General features: G+C 42.3%; 1 protein-coding gene across 10 annotated transcripts in view; it reads left to right on the forward strand.

Annotated features, from left to right (window-relative positions):
• The window catches only part of SIDT1 (SID1 transmembrane family member 1), a 115184-nt gene that overhangs the window by 22947 nt on the left and 70723 nt on the right, over positions 1–21514 (forward strand). For 9 of the 10 annotated variants that reach the window (XR_011566317.1, XM_070788222.1, XM_070788211.1 and 6 more), the window contains exons 2-3: positions 16525–16646; positions 17602–17772. The exons of the other annotated variant lie outside the window; for it this stretch is intronic. Coding sequence is in view for 8 of the 9 variants with exons in the window: in XM_070788222.1 (XP_070644323.1) it covers positions 16525–16646; positions 17602–17772 (293 nt within the window). In the remaining variant the exon portion in view is untranslated. The remainder of the gene's footprint in view (positions 1–16524; positions 16647–17601; positions 17773–21514) is intronic. 10 annotated transcript variants of the gene reach the window in all.

The raw sequence follows: 21514 nt of genomic DNA on the forward strand, positions 1-21514 counted from the left end.
TGCTGTTTTCGATGAGATGAACGAGCTCCTCCAGGAAAGCTGGAAGCCAAACTGTGAAAGGAAATTAATATCCTATGTGAGACGGACTACACAGCCTTCTCCTCTGCCGGGGTAGTTGGGCTTGTGTGTCTCCATACATGGAAAACTGTCAGTCAACAGCTGATTAACTGGTGAACGTGCAAGAGTGGGAAACTACCGTCCCAACCCAGAGCCGGGTAGGGCAGCTCTGCTTCTACTCTGCCTGATACTCGGCAGGTCACAGAACATGGTCATCCATCTCCCATAGTCTAGGGAGATGGATAGTTTGGGTGTGACTGTTCCCATTCTACAGTTGAGGAAACTGAGAATTTAAGTGATTTGTCCAAAGTCCCTCAGATAGTAGATGTAATACCAGAAATAAAATCCAGGTCTACGTGTCTTTCTGATAGCAGAGGTTTACAGAAGATAGTTTTCTAAGGCTGCATCAGGTAAAGTGAATTTTAAACAATCACATCAATAACTATAGGAATCACTTTAATGCTTATCTTAAAAAAAAAAAAAGTATGATTAAAGCAACTCAGTTCCCTGCAGGAGTTATGAAACTCATGGATGAAATGCTTCATTTACTAGGACTTTCTAGCTTCTAATAAGAAAAGGATTCAGAATTGCAAGGTCACTTTTCTCCAGGGCAGCTCTTTTCACTCAGTAGTCACATAATGGACTCTGTCAGCAGCGTGTCTTCATTCAGCATGAAGGCTCTTGGCATGGGATACAGGTTGGAGATCAGCTGCTAGTCAGGAAAAGGTGTGGAGTCCTGGAGATTTCACTACTTAAAAAGTCTACAAATCTAATGTTACAGATTGATTTATGCCCTCCTCCCCAAATAATGTTGAATGGCTAACCCCCAGGACCTGTGAATGTAATCTTACTGGGAAGAAGGGTCTTTGCAGATGTAGTTAGATTAAGATGAGGTCATTAAGATGGGTCCTAATTCAATTTGACTGAAATCTTTATAAAAAGAGAGAGATTTTGGACCCAGACATGCACAGAGAGGAGGCCAGAATGTGAAACACACACACCGACAGAACACCATGATGACAGCGACAGGGACTGCACTGATGCAGCTGCAAGCCGAGGAACCTCAAGGGTTGACCATCACCACCAGAATCAGGAAGCGGCAAGAAAGGAAAGGATTCTACCAGACTCTCAGAGGGAGCATGGCCTGGCTGACATCTTGATTTCAGATCTACACTCTGGAACTGTGAGAGAATACATTTTTGTTGTTTTAAGAACCAGTTTGTGATACTTTCTTATGGCAGCCCTAGAAAATTCATAGACCTAATAACACAGAATTCTAGGCTGGCACATTACTGTCCAGTGCCGTCCTGGCTTCATCTTCATTTTTCTTTTCCAGGGAAGAGCAATGCAGAAATGAGCCATGTTAATCAGACCAAAGATAATGTAAGGTTCTCCAGCCAGTCAAGAGAGAGAGAGAGGGAGAGAGGGAGGCTGTAATCAGTGAAGTTAATATAAGCAGGTCAATCACTAGTAAGATCAGACTATAGCAAAATGAGTCAGGAGAGCAATGAGAGTAAGGTTTGGAGACTGTTTGCCACATCCCTGAATAACAAAGAACCTGTATACAGAATTTAATATACAGAGAATACTGGTGGTCCAGTGGTTAGGAGAATCCCAGGGACGGGGGAGCCTGGCGGGCTGCCGTCTCTGGGGTCGCACAGTCGGACACGACTGAAGCAACTTAGCTGCAGCAGCAGCAGTGGTTAGGACCTAACACTTTCACTGCCAGGGCTGGGGTTCAATCCCTGGTTGAGGAACTAAGATTCCGCAAGCCGTGCAGCCAAAACGAAAACAGAGAACCTGTATAAAATGTAAAAGTGACAGTTGTTGCTCAGAAGTAGGCAAATGCAAATGCTAGTGCACCGGGCTCCTTGATGATGATGATGGTGTTGACATACTTCATACAATAAACAAGAGTAGAAAATAATATAACAAACACTTATGTACCCACAACTTCAGGAAGCAAAAAGATGATCAGAATTCCCTACTTACCCCTGCCCATCCTCTTCCTTCATCCCCCAAAGTAACCATTATAGGGATGTAATTTTTCACAGGTCTCTTGATTTATGCACATCTTACAAGAAAGCAAGGACTGAAAGTTTTCTATACCATTCTTTCAAGGACATTTATATAGTGAACACCTCAGAAGACAGAGATGGGACAAAGGTCAGGCAGGCTTTCTGCCCATCTTGTGACTAGACTAATAAAGTCCTTGCCTCTAACTCCTCTAAGACTCAGGAGTCTGGGTCTTCTATCCATATTGATGAAACTGTGGCAAATGGAGTAGTCTCAGATTTTTCCAAGTTTTTTAAGACAATGGTCTTAAATTTGGTGTTTATTATTTCCATGTATAAATATTTTTATTAAAGACAGACAGAAATATAGACAGACAAGTTAGATAGATACTGTTTTGCTTATTTACAAAGTTTTTGTAAATAGGTTCATGCGGTATGTATCCTTCAGCAACTTTCTCTTAATTTATCTCCTTTAGTGTTTCATACTCATCCATATTCTAGTTCATTCATTTCATTCTTGTTGATGACTCCTTGTGCGTATGTAAGAGTTTTCCTTGTGTACAGATTTAGGAGTGGAAATGCTGGAATGTAATGTGAAACCATTGTCAGCTTTAGTACATATTGCCAATTTGCTCTCTGATATGGTTGTACCTAACATTTTCATAAGCAATATACAAGAGTTCCTATTTTTCTCCATTCTTGGAAATGTGGTATTGTCATACCTTTGTCTTTACCTATCTGCTGAGTATAAAGTATTCCCATCTTTCCACATGTTCTTTGGTCATTCTTCTCTTCAGTTGATGTTTATATTCTTTACCCATTTTTTTCACTGGGTTACTGTGTTTTTCTATGAGTTTTCAGGTTTCTTTATATATTCACGATACTGATGCTTTGTCTGTTCAGTTCAGTTGCTCAGTCATGTCCAACTCTTTGCGACCCTGTGAAACGCAGCACGCCAGGCCTCCCTGTTCATCACCAACTGCCGGAGTCCACCCAAACCCATATCCGTTGAGTTGGTGATGCCATACAACCTCTGTTGTCCCCTTCTCCTCCTGCCTTCAATCTTTCCTAGCATCAGGGTTTTTTCAAATGAGTCAGTTATTCGCAAAGTATTGGAGTTTCACCTTCAGCATCAATCCTTCCAATGAATATTCAGGCATGATTTCCTTTAGGATGGACTGGTTGGATCTCCTTGCAGTCCAAGGGACTCTCAAGAGTCTTCTCCAACACTACAGTTCAAAAGAATCAATTCTTCAGCGCTCAACTTTCTTTATAGTCCAACTCTCACATCCATACATGACTACAGGAAAAATCATAGCTTTGACTAGACAGACCTTTGTTGGCAAAGTAATGTCTCTGCTTTCTAATATGCTGTCTAGGCTGGTCATAACTTTTCTTCCAAGGACCAAGTGTCTTTTAATTTCATGGCTGCAGTCACCATCTGCAGTGATTTTGGAGCCCAAAAAAATAGTCTCTGGCTCCTCTTCTGTAAATGGAACCTTTGGACTAGATGATCTTTCTGAGTACCTTCCCAGATGTAAGTTTCTCTAACACTATCAGTCCAGGTTATGTGCACCAGCCAGGCAACAGCAGGACCTATGTGAACAGTCTCCACTTCACTATAACTTGGTAAGTGACTGACTAGCTTCTGTGTTTTTCACTCTAACTCCTCCACATGGGTAGCCACTTTGTCCTCTGGGTGCTCACAGCACCGCTCATGTTGCTACTATAACACCATCACATTATGGTTTTGATAATAACACCATCTGTCTCTGTGACTAGATCATGAGCTACACAAGGACAGGGTTGCCTGTAGTATATCCTTAGTACCTCCCATAGCTCCTGATTTAGTGAATGTTTGATGAATGATGGAGGGAGCATGGGCAGGTAGGAAGAAAGGATGGAAACAGAGAAGGCAGGGAGAGAGGGAGGAAGGAATAAAGTAGGGATAGAAGGACAGTATACACCCAATGAACATAAGTTATTAAAACAGTTACCAAATCATTTCTATTTGTTTGTAAAAAATTTGTTCTGTGATGTTTGTAACATGAGGAAGAGGAACCATTAATGAATATTATTGTAGCTACTTTACATGTAGAATCAGTTTTTCAAGATCACATCATAAAACAATGGTATGCCTAATAATTGTGTGTGTGCTCGGTAGTGTCCGATTCTTTGCAACCCCATGAACTGTAGTCCACCAGGTTCCTCCGTCCATGGGATTTCCCAGGCAAGAATACTGGAGCGGATTGCCATTTCCTCCTCCTGAGTATCTTCCCAATCCAGGGATCAAACCTGCATCTGCTGCATTGGCAAGCGGATTCTTTACCACTGTGCCACCTGGGAAGCCCTAATAATGGAAACCAGTAATTTCTGATTTTTATCTCATGTGGACTGCAAGGAGACCCAACCAGTCCATCCTAAAGGTGATCAGTCCTGGGTGTTCATTGGAAGGACTGATGTTGAAGCTGAAACTCCAATACTTTGGACACCTGATGACTCATTTGAAAAGACCTTGATGCTGGAAAAGATTGGGGGCAGGAGGAGAACGGGATGGCAGAGGATGAGATGGTTGGATGGCTTCACAACTCAATGGACATGGGTTTGGGTGGACTCCAGGAGTTGGTGATGGACAAGGAGACCTGGTGTGCTACGGTTCATGGGGTTGCAGAGTCAGACATGAGCAACTGAACTGAACTGAACTGAATTTCTAATTTTTAATCTCATGTTCCAATAAAGTCTCATTATTTTAGCAAAACCAAACTAGATCTTGAATTAAACTCACTTTTACCCTCTTTCTGCAACAGAGCTGCATTATTTGCAATTTTGAACTTTTCCCTACTGACATGTTCTAAAGGATTAAAAAGGGACTCTCTAAACTTTAAGACCTTTCATAATTGTGATCTATATATTAGAGATGGGAATACTTCAATACTTCTTCCCTCATAGTTATAATGCAATTCCCTACTTGTAGTAAACATAGTTAACAAGTTATATATATAAAAGTGCTTTTGTTGTCATGACAACAGGAAGCAGCAACAGAAGGGGAAATCTTGGGTCTTAAGAGTGGTCTTTTACAAGGTATCAGAGTCTGTTATGAATTCAAACCTTCATTTAGTTTTGCCTTTACATGGCTTGCTTCATTGCTGCAAAGATAATCTAACTTTCTCAGTTGAATATTGGCCTCTGGAAAAGCAACATCTGAACAGGACTTTTAATCCTTTCCTGCGGGAGGGGTACATTGTCTGCTCATCTTGAAAAACTTCCCAGTGTTTTCTACCTCTTACTCTAATATATTTTTTTGCAATTTATTATGCCAGTATCTCTGAGGTTTGGTTTTGTTTTTTTAATTTTTAATTGAAGGATAATTACAGTGTTGTGTGTCTACTGAATATAAGCGAAGTGGCTCAGTCGTGTCTGACTCTTTGCAACCCCATGGACTGTAGCCTACCAGGCTCCTCCGTCCATGGAATTTTCCAGGCAAGAATACTGGAGTGGGTTGCCATTTTCTTCTCCAGGGTATCTTCCCAACCCAGGAATCAAACCCAGGTCTCCCACATTGCGGGCAGACGCTTTACCGTCTGAGCCACCAGCGAAGCCTAAACAGGTGAAAGTGAAAGTCACTCAGTCATGTTCGACTCTTTGCAACCCCATGGACTACACAGTCCAGGGAATTCTCTCGGCCAGAGTACTGGAGTGGGTAGTCTATCCCTTCTCCAGAGAATCTTCCCAACCTAGGGATCGAACGAGGGTCTCCTACATTGCAGGCAGATTCTTTACCAACTAAGCTATTGGGGAAGCCAACACAGTGGCTTTTTTAAAAATTTAATTTTTTTTACTTTATTAACAAAATTTATTTATTTTATTTATTTTAATTGGAGGCTAATTACTTTACAATATTGTGGTGGTTTTTGCCATACATTGACATGAATCAGCCACAGGTGTACATGTGTCCCCCATCCCCAAAACCCCTCCCACCTCCCTCCCCATCCCATCCCTCTGGCTTGTCCCAGTGTACTGACTTTGAGTGCCCTGTTTCATGCATCAAACTTGGACTGGCAATCTATTTCACATATGGTAATATACATGTTTCAATGCTATTCTCTCAAATTGTCCCACCCTTGCCTTCTCCCACCGAGTCCAAAAGTCTGTTCTTTGTATCTGTGTCTCTTCTGAGGTTTTTAAATCATAATTAGTAAGATCATTATTCAAAAATAAAAATGTAAGTGGATTATGAGAGCCAGACTAGGAATGAAAGAGTGTGGAGATAACGAGTGGATTAGAGTAACCATGGCAGTAATTCATCTGCTCTGCTCCTCTTCAAGCAGACCTCTTTCCAGCTGGCCCCACCAGACACACTAGCTTCCAGACATGCTAGTGACACTGGTGATCTCATGATTGTGCACCTTGTGAAAGTGTGATAGTGAAAGCCACTCAGTTGTGCCTAACTCTTTGCAACCCCATGGACTATACAGTCCATGGAATTCTCCAGGCCAGAATACTGGAATGGGTAGCTTTTCCCTTCTCCAGTGGGTCTTCCCAACCCAGGGATTGAACCTAAGTCTCCCTCATTGCAGGTGGATTCTTTACCAACCAAGCCATCAGGGAAGCCCACAAGGGCAACTGGCAAGGTGTTGACAAATGGGGCCATCCACTAGATGGTTCCATTGGAACAGTACTTCCCAAAGTGTGGGCTCCAATTCATGTGCATCAGAATCTCCCTGCATTCTGTTAAAACACATTATTTTAAAGTTCTATTCCTGATCTGCTGAATCAGAAATGTTGAGTGTTGGGTTTGAGAGATTTGAATGCTAAAAAGCACACTAAAATTTGGGAACTACTGCCTTAGAGTGACGTTTGGAGAAAAAAAAAGGAGGGAAATCCTTCTGGCATTAAGTACATAAGAAGGGAGGAGGAGTCTGCAGCCTAGGTAGTGAAAAGGGAAGCAGACAAGCTAAAGATAAAGCTGGCTTGTTCACAGCTTTCCTTAGGCTTTTACCTTGGTTCTGACTTCTATAGATTTAAGCCAGGCAAAAGTGTGCTCTAAGCATATGTGCTGTGGGTAATGCTGGTGTTGGTTTTTGAACCTGAAAAATGAGCCTGCTTCTAAGCTAACTCATTGTGCCAGCACCAGAGATGCCAAAGATGATGTTTTCAGCTTCCCAGAAGAGTCAGGCAGGCAAGCTAAATCAACTGAGTATTGGGAGGTCCACATCCACAGTGAGATACCACTTCATACCCTTTAAGATTAACTATTATCTAGAAGACAGACGGTAGTTAGTGTTGACAACGGTGTGGAGAAAGTTGAAACTTTTACATTGCTGATTATGTAAATTGCTAGAATGTATAATGATGCACCTCTTTGGAAGACATTTTGGCAGTTCCTCAAAAAGTTAAACATAGGAGGACTTCCATGATGGTCCAGTGGTTAAGAATCCTCTTGCCAATGCAGGGGACATGGGTTTGATTCCTAGTCCTGGAGGATCCCGTATGCTATGGGGCAACTAAGCCTGAGTGCGACAACTACTGAAGCCTGCATGCCCTAGAGCCGGGGATCCACAACAAGAGAAGCCATTGCAGTGAGAAGCCCATGCACCACAGCCAGAGTATCCCTGGCTCGCTGCAACTAGAGAAAGCCCGCATGCAGCAATGAAGACCCAGTACAGTCAAAAATTAAAAACAAAAAAAAGTAAAATGTTTTAAGGGTTTCCATGTCACCCAGAAATTATACTCTTAGGGATGCACTCAAAAGAACTGAAAACACTTGTTTACACAAGAACTTCTTTACAGATGTTCATAGCCCAAAAGTAGAAACAACCAAAATTTCCATCAACTGAAGAATAAACAAATGTGCTTTATTCGTGTCATTGGAATATTACTGAGCAATAGACAGAAATGAAATATTGACACGTAGACACATACTGCAACCTGGAAGAACCTTGAAAACATTATGCTAACTGAAATGAGCCACACACAAGAAAGCATACATATTATTTCATAATATATGGAAAAGGAAATCACCTACGTGAAATAGGCAAATCCCCAGAGACAGAAATTAAATTATTGGTTACGAGGCATTGTGGGAAGGAGGGAATGAGGAGTGACTACTAATGGGCACGGGGCTTCTTTAGCGGGGCAATAAAGTATTCTGGAGTTAGGTAGTGGTGATATTTGCAGAGCTCTGTGAATACACTAAAACTACTGAATTCTATACTTTTAAGAGTGATTTGTGTGGTGTTAGCTATGGTCACGTATGGATGTGAGAGTTGGACTGTGAAGAAGGCTGAGCGCCGAAGAATTGATGCTTTGGAACTGTGGTGTTGGGGAAGACTCTTGAGAGTCCCTTGGACTGCAAGGAGATCCAACCAGTCCATGCTGAAGGAGATCAGCCCTGGGATTTCTTTGGAAGGACTGATGCTAAAGCTGAAACTCCAGTCCTTTGGCCACCTGATGCAAAGAGTTGACTCATTGAAAAAGATTCTGATGCTGAGAGGAATTGGGGGCAGGAGGAGAAGGGGACGACAGAGGATGAGATGGCTGGATGGCATCACTGACTCGATGGACATGAGTCTCAGTGAACTCCGGGAGTTGGTGATGGACAGGGAGGCCTGGCGTGCTGTGATTCATGGGGTCACAAAGAGTCAGACACGACTGAGAGACTGATCTGATCTGATCTGATCTATGTCTCAATTTTAAAAAGTTATGGGAGAAATGGCCAAGAAAGGAGTCAATTTGACTACATGAAAAAAAAAATGATTTGGGGCTGTCTATAGGAAAAGCTAACTTCTGTTTTCTTCTATTCACCCAATACTTCCAACATCAGATGTGTGGATCTTACACACATCAAGCAGCTGTGTGTCCTATGATTCATTTCATTTCCGACAGGATCTACCTAAGGTCTGCATCAGATCCTATAGGTTAAGGGCTCAGTTCCACGAGACCACCCACCTCCCACTTCAGATGCCGATCACAAGTCTAGATTGTTACCCGTGCGCTGACCAACCAGCTGTTAATCAGAGGTTGCTGTGACACCCCTCCCCCACCAGGTTTGATTAATTTGCTAAGCAGCTCACAGAAGAAATACAGTTAATTTACTAGATTACTTCTTTATTATAAAAAGGATCCCCTGGAGTAGGAAATGGCAACCCACTCCAGAACTCTTGCCTGGAGAATCCCAAGGGCAGAGGAGCCTGGCAGGCTACAGCCCACAGGGTCGCAAAGAGTCAGACATGACTGAGCAATTAACACTTTCACTTTTAACTTAAGATGAGCAATATGGAAGAGGTGCATAGGATAAAGTCCAAAAGTGTCCTGAGCACAGAAACTTCTGTTCCTATGGAGTTGGAGTTCTCCACCTTCCTGGTATTGGATGCATTCACCAACCTGGAAATTCTCCACACCTGTATCATAGGAATTTTTATGGAGGCTTCATCCATAGGAATGACCAATTATTAACTCAATCTCCATTCCCCTCCACTTCCTGGATGATGGAGGCAGAGCTGAAAGTTCCGAGCTTCTAATCATGGCTAGGTCTTTTGGGTAACCAGCTCCCATTCTGAAGTTATCCAGAAGCCCACCTAGAATCTCTTCATTAGAACGAAAGAAACGCTTATCACCTAGGCAATTCCAAGGGATTTAGGAGCTCTGTCAGGAGCCAGAAATAAGACCAAATATTAGAACAAAAGATGCTACTAGTGCTCTTCAGTTCAGTTCAGTTCAGTCGCTTAAGTCGTGTCCGTCTCTTTGCGACCCCATGAAGCACAGCACGCCAGGCCTCCCTGTCCATCACCAACTCCCGGAGTTCACTCAAACTCATGTCCATTGAGTCAGTGATGCCATCCAGCCATCTCATCCTCTGTCGTCCCCTTCTCCTCCTGCCCCCAATCCCTCCCAGCATCAGGGTCTTTTCCAATGAGTCAACTCTTCGCGTGAGGTGGCCAAAGTATTGGAGTTTCAGCTTTAGTATCAGTCCTTCCAATGAACACCCAGGACTTTATCACTTAGGAAATTACAAGGGTTTTTGGAAATCTGTTTCAGGAACTGGGGGCAAAGGCCACATTTTTTCCTATTATTTTACAGTGGTATTAACATGCTGTATTGAGGTAATCAAAGGCGACACAGCCCCCTCCAAGAGAGGGACATCTGTTTTTTGGATGGGATAGAGAAATATCAAGGAAGACTTGCCCAAAGAGGACATTAGGGATAAGAATGAAATTAAAAGGCCATTGTAAAGTAATTAGCCTCCAATTAAAACAACTAAATTAAAAAAAAAAGAAATTAAAAGGGCAGATATCGGAGACATAGCCCTTTTGAGAAACAGCAAGGAATTAGGCATGTGAGGGACTACCAGGCAAATAAACTAGAGAACAAGACAGTGATTAAGAAAAGTCCTGAGTGATTCAAACCAGTGCAGAAAAGATGAACTTGTTAATAGTTAGTGTTGGGACAACTGGAGAGCCATATTGAAAAAAAAAAAAAAAGACAAAATTAAAATCATTCCTCATATCATATACTAGTGTTAATCACAAAAGGATAGAGATTTAAGTATTAATAATATGATATCATAAAGTACTAGAAGAAAACACAGGCTTCAGCAACCTGGAGTGGTGAAAACTTTCTGGACTCTAATTCAAACTCCAAGGTTGAAGACTGAGAGATGAAGTTACATGAATCTAATCAAGCCTAACTGCCAGCCTATAAAAAATACAAGGGATAAAAGAACCTGTTTAACGACACCAAAAGGTGCAACCAACAAAATCCAGAGTATGAGTGTATCAGGTTTGTACTGCTTGGTGAGCAGCTTTCTTCAACAAATAAATGCCAAAAGAGTGTTGCGGTGGGGAGTGTTGCCTTTAGATTAAAAGAGATTCAAAATACTTATCAACCAAATGAAATATATGGATCTTGTTTGTACTCAAAATTTTTTTAATACTGAAAAAGACAATTTTTAAATAAATGAAGAAATTCAAACACTGTGCTCTTCTGAAGTCACTCAGTCATGTCCAACTCTTTGTGACCCCATGGACTTTACAGTCCATGAAATTCTCCAGGCCTCAGTACTGGAGTAGGTAGCCTTTCCCTTCTCCAGGGGATTTTCCCAACCCAGGTACTGAACCCAGGTCTCCTGCATTGCAGGCGGATTCTTTACCAGCTGAGCCACAAGGAAAGCCCAAGAATACTGGAGTGGGTACCCTGTCCCTTCTCCAGTGGATCTTCGAGACCCAGGAATTGAACCAGGGTCTCCTGCTTTGCAGGCAGATTCTTTACCAACTGAGCTATTAGGGAATCCCTGTGTTGGTATTGGATAATTTTTGAAATTATCATTAATTGTATTAAGTATGATAATGGTAATATGTTATATTAAAAAGAGGAGGCCTTATCTCTTAGAGATATGGATTGAAATATTTACAGATGAAATGGTATCATCTTTGGTATTTAAAATAATCCAAAAAAAAAAGATGTGTATGGGAAATGGAGTTCAGTTCAGTCATTCAGTCATGTCCCACTCTTTGTGACCCCATGGACTGCAGCACACCAAACTTCTCTGTCCATTACCAACTCCCGGAGCTTACTCAAACTCATGTCCATTGAGTCGGTGATGCCATCCAACCATCTCATCCTCTGTGATCCCCTTCTCCTCCTGCCTTCAATCTTTACCAGCATCAGGGTCTTTTCAAGTGAGTCAGTTCTTCATATCAGGTGGCCAAAGTATTGGAGTTTCAGCTTCAGCATCAATCCTTCCAATGAATATTCAGGACTGATTTCCTTTAGGATTGACTGGTTGGATCTCCTTGTAGTCCAAGGGACTCTCAAGAGTCTTCTCCAACACCACAGTTCAAAAACATCAGTTCTTTGGTATTCAGCTTTCTTTATAGTCCAACTCTCACATTCATACATGACTACTGGAAAAACCATAGCTTTGACCAGACATACCTTTGTTGGCAAAGTAATGTCTCTGCTTTTTAATATGCTGTCTAGGTTGGTCATAACTTTTCTTCCAAGGAGCAAGCGTCTTTTAATTTCATGGCTGCAGATTTGGAGCCGCAAAAAATAAAATTTCACTGTTTCCACTGTTTCTCCATTTATTTGCCATGAAGTGATGGGACCAGATGCCATGATCTTAGTTTTGTGAATATTGAGTTTTAAGCCAATTTTTTCACTCTCCTCTTTGACTTTCATCAAGAGGCTCTTTAGTTCTTCTTCATTTTCTGCCATAAGGGTGGTGTCATCTGCATATCTGAGGTTATTGATATTTCTCCTGGCAATCTTGATTCCAGCTTGTGCTTCATCCAGCCCAGCATTTCTCATGATGTACTCTGCATATAAGTTAAATAAGCAGGGTGACAATGTACAGCCTTGACGTACTCCTTTCCAGATTTGGAACCAGTCAGTTGTTCCATGTCCAGGTCTAACTGTTGCTTCTTGACCTGCATATAGACTTCTCAGGATACAAGTCAGGTGGTCTGAAATTCCCATATCTTTAAGAATTTTCCACAGTTTGTTGTGATCCACACAGCATTTTCTAAAAACAGCTTGAACATCTGAAAGTTCACAGTTCAAGTATTGCTGAAGCCTGGCTTGGAGAATTTTGAGCATTACTTTGCTAGCGTGTGAGATGAGTGCAATTGTGGGGTAGTCTGAACATTCTTTGGCATTGCCTTTCTTTGGGATTGGAATGAAAAGGTGTAAATAAAATTAAATGGTATACTTTTAAAAATAATTATTAAAGCTGGATAAGAGTCAGACACAACTCAGCGACTGAACAGTAACAACAAAAGCTGGGTGATAAGTACATGAGTGTTCATTATTCTGTTCTATCTTGTCATAAAAATACTATTCTCATTCCTTTGGAAGTAAATCTGAAAATTCTCAGATCCATTAAAGGCCTGGTAAGCAAGGATAATGCCAAGCTGAAATTGGCATCTGAGGGGGTATAGCCCTGGGGATAAGAAGGCTAGATAAGGCACCATCAGTGAGGGTCAAGGACTGGACCAGGCGGGTGTCATGGATGGGAGAGGGGAGGATCTGGGTATGGACACTATGAAGTTGGTAGAAGTGGTAGAACTTGATGACCTACTGATGGAGAATGCTACAGAAGTAGGAATCAGGGATGACTCAGGCTCAGAATGGCTGTGTGGTTCATTTAATAAGCAAGGAAATTCAGAATTTCCCTGATGGCCCAGTGGTTAAGACTCAGCACATCCACTGCAGGGGGCATGAGCTTGATTTCTGGTCAGGGAAGTTCCGCATGCTGCAATGCAGCAACCCCCTCACTCCTCCAAAAAAAAGCAAGGAAATTCAGAAGATATTAAAGTTAGGAGTGAAGGAAGTGACAGGTTCCACTCAGACAGTTTGTCTCTGTGGAACATCCAGAGCTTAGGAAAGAAGTCTGCATTAGAGACATGATGTTGGCAGTGATCAGCTGCAGCATAATTTCCATGGAAACATGTAGCATGTGGGTACAAGAAAACACTCCCTTTGTGAGCAAGCTTTCTTATCTAATTAATAAATTAATCTTGGACTGTTGTTAACATTAAAAAGCAAAACTGGCTTCATCAAGGATGATATATGAGACCCAAATAGTAATAATCTATGATACCCATGATATCCTGTTGGCTCTCAATTTCCATTTTGAACAGGTCATAGATCTTCAGGGTTTCACTGCAAGGCTTCCTTGTTTCATTTCTTTCCCCTACTTTTCAAGAGAACACTAAGGCTTAAATGGGCTTCACTGCTGACTCAGATGGTAAAGCATGTGCCTGCAATGCGGGAGAGCTGGGTTAAATCTCTGGGTCAGAAAGTTCCCCTGGAGAAGGAAATGGCAACCCACTTCAGTACTCTTGCCTGGAGAATTCCATGCACGGAGGAGCCTGGTAGGCTACATACAGTCCATGGGGTAGCAAAGAGTCGGACACGACTGAGAGAATTCACTTTCACTTTCAAGGCTTAAATACATTAGGGAGAAAACATCTCATATGAAAGGTCAACTTTTTCTTACTTTGCCTTTTTTCTACTGTCTATAGTATAAATATTATAAGAAGTGAAAACATTAGAACCATCTAGATCCAGGGGCATCATACAATGTCCTATCTTTTAAACAACCATGATAGTTTTTTAAAACTATCCTTCTGTTTGTGTTAGTCGCTCAGTCATGTCTGACTCTTTGCGATCCCATGGACTATATAGCCCTCCAGGCTCCTCTGTCCATGGGATTTCCCAGGCAAGAATACTAGAGTGGGTTGCCACTTCCTTCTCCAGGGAATCTTCCCCATCCAGGGATTGAACTCAGGTCTTCCCCACTGCAGGCAGATTCTTTACTGTCTGAACCACTGGGGAACAAAGGAGCAGCTAGTTTAAAAAAGCATTTAGGGATTGATTGCACCTTGGATAAGGGCAAAGAGAAGACTCTTCAGCCCGTATCATATATGTGGCTAGGGGAACATCAGGCCATCTGCTCAGTTCAGTTCAGTTCAGTTGCTCAGTCGTGTCCGACTCTTTGCGACCCTATGAATCGCAGCACGCCAGGCCTCCCTGTCCATCACCAACTCCCAGAGTTCACTCAAACTTATGTCCACCAAGTCGGTGATGCCATCCAGCCATCTCATCCTCTGTCGTCCCCTTCTCCTCCTGCTCCCAATCCCTCCCAGCATCAGTCTTTTCCAATGATGAGGTGGCCAAAGTACTGGAGTTTCAGCTTTAGCATCATTCCTTCCAAAGAAATCCCAGGACTGATCTCCTTTAGAAGGGACTGGTTGGATCTCCTTGCAGTCCAAGGGACTCTCAAGAGTCTTCTCCAGCACCACAGTTCAAAAGCATCAATTCTTTGGCGCTCAGCTTTCTTCACAGTCCAACTCTCACATCCATACATGACTACTGGAAAAACCACAGCCTTGACTAGATGGACCTTTGTTGGCAAAGTAATGTCTCTGCTTTTGAATATGCTATCTAGGTTGGTCATAACTTTCTTTCCAGGGAGTAAGCGTCTTTTAATTTCATGGCTGCAGTCACCATCTGCAGTGACTTTGGAGCCCAAGAAAATAAAGTCTGACACTGTTTCCACTGTTTCCCCATCTATTTCCCATGAAGTGATGGGACCAGATGCCATGATCTTCGTTTTCTGAATTTGAGCTTTAAGCCAACTTTTTCACTCTCCTCTTTCGCTTTCATCAAGAGGCTTTTTAGTTCCTCTTCACTTTCTGCCATAAGGGTGGTGTCATCTGCATATCAGGTTATTGATATTTCTCCCGGCAATCTTGATTCCAGCTTGTGTTTCTTCCAGCCCAGCGTTTCTCATGATGTATTCTGCATATAAGTTAAATAAGCAGGGTGACAATATACAGCCTTGACATACTCCTTGTCCTATTTGGAACCAGTCTGTTGTTCCATGTCCAGTTCTAACTGTTGCTTCCTGACCTGCATATAGGTTTCTCAAGAGGCAGGTCAGGTGGTCTGGTATTCCCATCTCTGTCAGAATTTTCCACAGTTTATTGTGATCCACACAGTCAAAGGCTTTGGCATAGTCAATAAATCAGAAATAGATGTTTTTCTGGAACTCTTGCTTTTTCGATGATCCAGCGGATGTTGGCAATTTGATCTCTGGTTCCTCTGCCTTTTCTAAAACCAGCTTGAACATCTGGAAGTTCACGGTTCATGTATTGCTGAAGCCTGGCTTGAAGAATTTTGAGCATTACTTTACTAGCGTGTGAGATGAGAGCAATTGTGCGGTAGTTTGAGCATTCTTTGGCATTGCCTTTCTTTGGGATTGGAATGAAAACCGACCTTTTCCAGTCCTGTGGCCACTGCTAGGCTTTAACAAAACATAATAACATTTGGTTGAAAGCACAGAATGATTTTACAAGCCAAAGTTAAAGTTTGTAAGCAGTTGAGGCACTTGTAGGTCTTTTTTTCTTTTTAAAGATATTTGTATATTTACCATTTATATTCAGATAAGAAGAGAAGCACACTGACATCTTTCTTTTTCTGTTCTGGGCTTATTCTCCTAATCTTGTGTTGACTGCCCAATTCAAACTCCTCAGCCTGCCGTTCGACACCTCCATAATTTGGCTTCACCCAAAATGCCTTAAATCAGAATTCTGAGGGTTGGACCCAGGCATCAGTTTGTTTTCTAATCTCCCCTGGGGATTGTGCAGCAGTATTGAAACTGACTGTGGTTACAATATCAATGAGAAGACAGCTGGGATATTTGGAGTATCTATGAAAGTGAAAAGTGAAAGTGTTAGTCGCTCAGTCATGTCCAACTGTCTGTGACCCTATGGACTGTAGCCCGCCAGACCCCTCTGTCCATGGGATTCTCCAGACAAGAATCCTGGAGTGGGTTATGGTCAGAAGCAAACGTAGGAACTGCAGTTTTTCAGAGCTTCTGGTGGCAGCTATGATGTACATGTCTGTGCACGTGTGATCTGTGTTTGCTGTGTCTCTGCCCTGCTCGTAGGTGACTGCCGTGCGGGTGTACGTGAACAGCTCCTCCGAAAACCTCGACTACCCGGTCCTGGTCGTGGTTCGCCAGCAGAAAGAGGTGCTGTCCTGGCAAGTTCCTCTGCTCTTCCAAGGACTGTAAGTGGATCTTGCCTTGACAGCGTCATTACATTTGTTTTCCTTCAACATCCTAGACTTCAACTGCTCTTTTCCCTAGAGAAATCAGATGTTCGACTCGTTGACATAGTATGCATGCTGAGTGCAAACAGGTGACATGCTACCTGCCCTGACCGGTTCAGCTCTGTCCAGCTTCTTTCCTCTTTGATAATCTCTGATAAGAACCTAGAATTGTAGCACCTGAAGAATGTCTTGGTTGGTTAGTGGGTCATCCATGGAGGACAGGGCTAGGCCTTGCAGTCACCTTAAGTGAGTAACAGCTCCCATTCTTCACAGTGTTCACCGAGTGTGCTTTCTTTATCCCATAATATTTATTGAGCATTACTAAATGATCGATGCTGGGGATACAGTGGTGGAAAACAACAATGAAGTCTCTTCCTCATGGAGTTTCTATTTTCGCAGGGGACACTATAGGACACTAGAGCACTAGCAGGGACAAACCAGAAAGCATGCAGACATGGGCACAGAGCACAGTGTGAGATCATCTTGGAGGCTAAGAATGTGAGGACTGAAACACTGACTCTGATGCCTTGACTCGGATTCTGGGGCTTTCTTTATATTTGTTTAGCAAAGGCTTAAAGAGTGGCAAAATGGAATCAGGTTGTTTTATCAGAACAGTTTCCCTTCCAAAATCTGATTAATTTTCTGATTGAATTAGGAGGGTGATGTGATGCAGACACAGTCTAAGTGAACTGGTCGGCCCTCAGCAGTCCCCATATCTGTGCTATAATGTCACACAATTCTGTGCCAAGTACTTTAGCTGTAAAAATCACTGTCGGTGGGTCCAGTATGAAGTTTTAAATATAAGGACCTGGAAAGAAATTCAGAGAGAACTGAAAGGAAATGTTTGTTTCCCTGCTTGTTCATTGAGTGTCCTTTTCCTTCTCTCTGGTTTTCCCTCCCCTGGCTGCTGCAGATACCAGAGGAGCTACAACTACCAGGAAGTGAGCCGTACCCTTTGCCCCTCCGAAGCAACCAATGAAACAGGACCTCTGGAGCAACTGATATTTGTAGATGTCGCATCCATGGCGCCCCTGGGTGCCCAGTACAAACTGCTGGTTACCAAGCTCAAGCACTTCCAGCTGCAGTAAGCAGGACTCCTTGTGGCCTTTCTGTGTTCGCCTGTCTGCTCTTCCTGTGCTGTGCGTGCTTGGCCCTGCTTCCTCCCTCCCAGATCAGCACTCCAGAAGGAAGTCAGCCACTTGGCGTATTGTCTGTGCACCTTCGGAACTCCCCTGCTCACATCTGGGCAGCAGGGCCTTAATCTGTGCAACAGGGGGGCAGAGGGGAGAGTGGTGGACCCGACAGGCGTATCCGTTCCTGGGGGTCTGTGCAGACCCCCTCCTGTCTGCCATCCCAGCTAGAGTGATGTCCAAGCACTAGGGTGGGTACTTCTGTGTTCCTCACCAGTGCTACCTTCCTGAAGGCAGTTTTAGTTTTGTTTTAAGGAAGATCTTAAGCTGGTTTTCTCGTCCTTATTACTATTCCAGTTTTCTCTTTCTGGTTAGGAATGTATACAGGCTGAAAATAATATTTTATGTGGCTTTGTCCTGTGTGTAAAAAACTTAATGACTGCTTCCTCCTTCTCCTTGCACTACTGTCTTTTGAAACCAAATCAGTCAGGATACATCATCTCAAATTGTTTACCTTAGACATGGAGTAAAGTGGAGGGCATTGTCTCCAAAGCATCTGTTCCCTCTCAGAGGTTACTCATGTAAAATATTGCATAAATCTGTGTGAAAAGGTAAACAGAAAAGCTAAGGTTATTCCTTAATAAGGTCAAAAACTTCAGGGAGTTTCCTGTCCCATCCTACTCTAAGCTCAAGGGTTCTCAAGGGTTCAAACCATTTCCTCCCTTTTCAGTGTTCTAAGGAAACTTTTAAAAATATATCATCAAACTGCTTATATTAAAATTTTCATTTGTACTCATCAAAAGGTATCATTAAGAGAACAGAAAGACAAGCCATAGACTGGAGCATATGTTTCCAACATACGTAAGAAAGGACTCATATACAGAATGCATAAAGAACCTCTATAAATCAATAAGAAAACACTGGCAAGATTTTGGTTGCCATCTCCGGTATCACCCATCCTTCTGTGGCTCTGGCTTCTTCTGGTTGAGGATCTTAGAGCCTACAAGTCTGAGCACTGCTTAGGTTCAGACTCCATTTCAGTGGAGTGAATAGGTTTTCTGAGGCAAAAATGAGGAGACCTCAGGGCCAGAAACTACTTGAGAAAACAATCACAACTCTGACCTCTCACTGGAACTTTGGGACAGAGTCAGAAGAATCTCAGAAGGAGAACTAATGTTTATATTTACCCAGTGAAAATGAACAACATATCATATGTGATGGGTTTTCTAAATCCCATTAGTCTTACTTGGCATATGTGAGTCCATTTATATGTTGCTTACAAGAGTACAATCTTTAAAAAAGAATGTATGAATGTAAATAAAAGATAGTAAAAGAAATATCATGCTGATACTAAATAAAAGAAAGTTGATATAGTATATCATATTATACGAGATATTCCTTAATGCAAAACGCATTATTAGCTATAGAGAAACTTATTTTTGCAGCTTATTTTTCTGATCAGAATGTTCTGCTCTATTATAAAACTCTCTTTCAATTTTCTCAGGTATTTATCTTGGTCTTCTCTGTACCCTGTGACGGTGTATATATACCTGGACATAGATGGACAGATGGATTAATGAATGTTCAGAAGGATGGAGAAGTAGTTAGAGCATTTTACAAGTCCCTCCATTAACTGCAGAGTAAAAAAAGTGATGTGATGATTTCAAGAGCAAAGAACCACCTACCTACCCCCCAAAAAAGGCAGAAAAATATCAATTATATCAGTATCTAAGAGGGAAGTTTGATCATTATAGTGTATATATTTTTAATAGACTCTCCATGTGATTCTAACGTGCAGCCAGAGTTAGAGAACAACTACCTTTAAGCAATTTCTAAATGTGGTTCTTGTGCTTGTTTTAATATTTAAATTTATTTGTGATATTAAACAGTATGGGAATGCGTGCTCATAATCTGAAGGACGTGGCACACATTGCTTGAACAGAGGGCATTTTGAGCTTCAGAGAAGCCCTGCATCTACTAACTGGCCTCTGTGTGTCTAACCTGTCACTGTCACTTGGTAGCAGTGTACTTGAATCCTAGGGCTGGTATCTCTAAGGCTAATTAGATGCTTTGGAGAACTGGATTCTGTGAAACTGAAGTCATAAGGTCACAAGTCTGCGAGTGTTAATGAATGATTCACATGTAGTGAAACTGCGAATCTATTCTCACATTGTTTTTTGTTTCTGCCTCTCACAATGTGACTTGACTTCAGCAACCAAACATTCAAGACTGTTTCAAAATGTACATAGTTACAAGAGTTTCTCTGAGACTAAAATAAGCCAGAGAAGAGATGGAACTGAGATTTATGTGTCCCTTCCTCCCTGGCCCTGGATTGTCCCAGGTCATTCAGTTGTGTCTAACTCTTTGCAACCCCATGGATGGTAGCCTGCCAGGCTCCTCTGCCTATGGAATTCTCCAGGCAAGAATACAGGAGTGGTTAGCCATTTCCTTCTCCAAGGGATCTTCCCGACCCAGGGATAGAACCAGGGATCCTGCATTGCTGGAAACCCAGAAATCCAGAGAATGATGGATCAGGCAAGAGCTGAGGTCTGGGGACATCTGGACTCTAGGTATTGAGAGAAACACTGAAGAATTAACTCAACTTTCCTTACATTGAAGTTTCTCTTGTATGTTTTTCTGTGTCAGACTAGAAGGTACATGAAACATATCCTGGGATTTTTTTTCTCGAATTATAAATTTTAAGAATAGAAGGACATTTGGGCATTGAACTCACTCATTTCATTTTTTACAGATGAGCAAACTGATGCCCAGAGAGGTTAAGTGATTTGTACACACTCACACAGCTGAGAAAGGGCAACATCAAGACTAGATTTGACTCTGACTTGCAGTTCTGAGTTCTTCCCACTATAACATGCTATTTCTACTTTCTGTTTTAAAACTGCCTTCTGAATTTTTGTTGACCTAAAAATGTTTCTCAATTCCAAGAAGCATTTCTTTATTTAAATCCAGCTTAAAAAATAAAATTATGCTTTAAAACATTACTCCTCGCTGTCTTAACTCTCCTGCACCTGTCTCCCCACACACACGTGCACACACACACACACACACACACACACACACACACACCAATTTTTCCCTCACTCCTTTTCCCAGACACCATTGCTCTGGTGTTCAGTGTGCCAGAGTGTGATGCTGCAGACAGGGAAGAGCAGAAGGCTGCAGGAACAGGCAGACACCTGACCCTGGGGTGGGAGGAGCTTGGAAGGGCCGTTAAGAAATTTAGACAGTTGTCTAAATTGTCATAGGTGTGTGGAGAATGGATTTGAAGGGGGCAAGACTGGAGGCAGAGAAATTAAAAGGACTGATGCTGTGATCAAGATAAATAATATGGAGATGATTGGAAGAATTTGGAGGTGAAGTTGACAAAGCTTGATTGAATATTTGGGGTGAGGGAAATGGGAGAGTCAAGGATGACCATATAACTTGTAGATGGCAGTGCCTCTAAGAGAAAATGAGAATTTTGAGGAGGGAAGGAAGAGATGATAAGTTCATGCTGAACTTGAAGTGCAGTACCTAGCGGAGTGTCGAATGCACACCAGCACAATGCTCAGGAGAGAGGGCTGAGCGACACAGCGCCCACCAAAGAGAAGCTTCACGTGGAAGGCTGGGCCATGTGGTGCCCAAGGCAGAATTACAGGAGACAAGGGGAGAAGCAGGCAGTACCCCATCCTTGCT

This window comes from Bos indicus, chromosome 1, assembly GCF_029378745.1.
Source record: "Bos indicus isolate NIAB-ARS_2022 breed Sahiwal x Tharparkar chromosome 1, NIAB-ARS_B.indTharparkar_mat_pri_1.0, whole genome shotgun sequence".
Lineage (NCBI taxonomy): Eukaryota > Metazoa > Chordata > Mammalia > Artiodactyla > Bovidae > Bos > Bos indicus.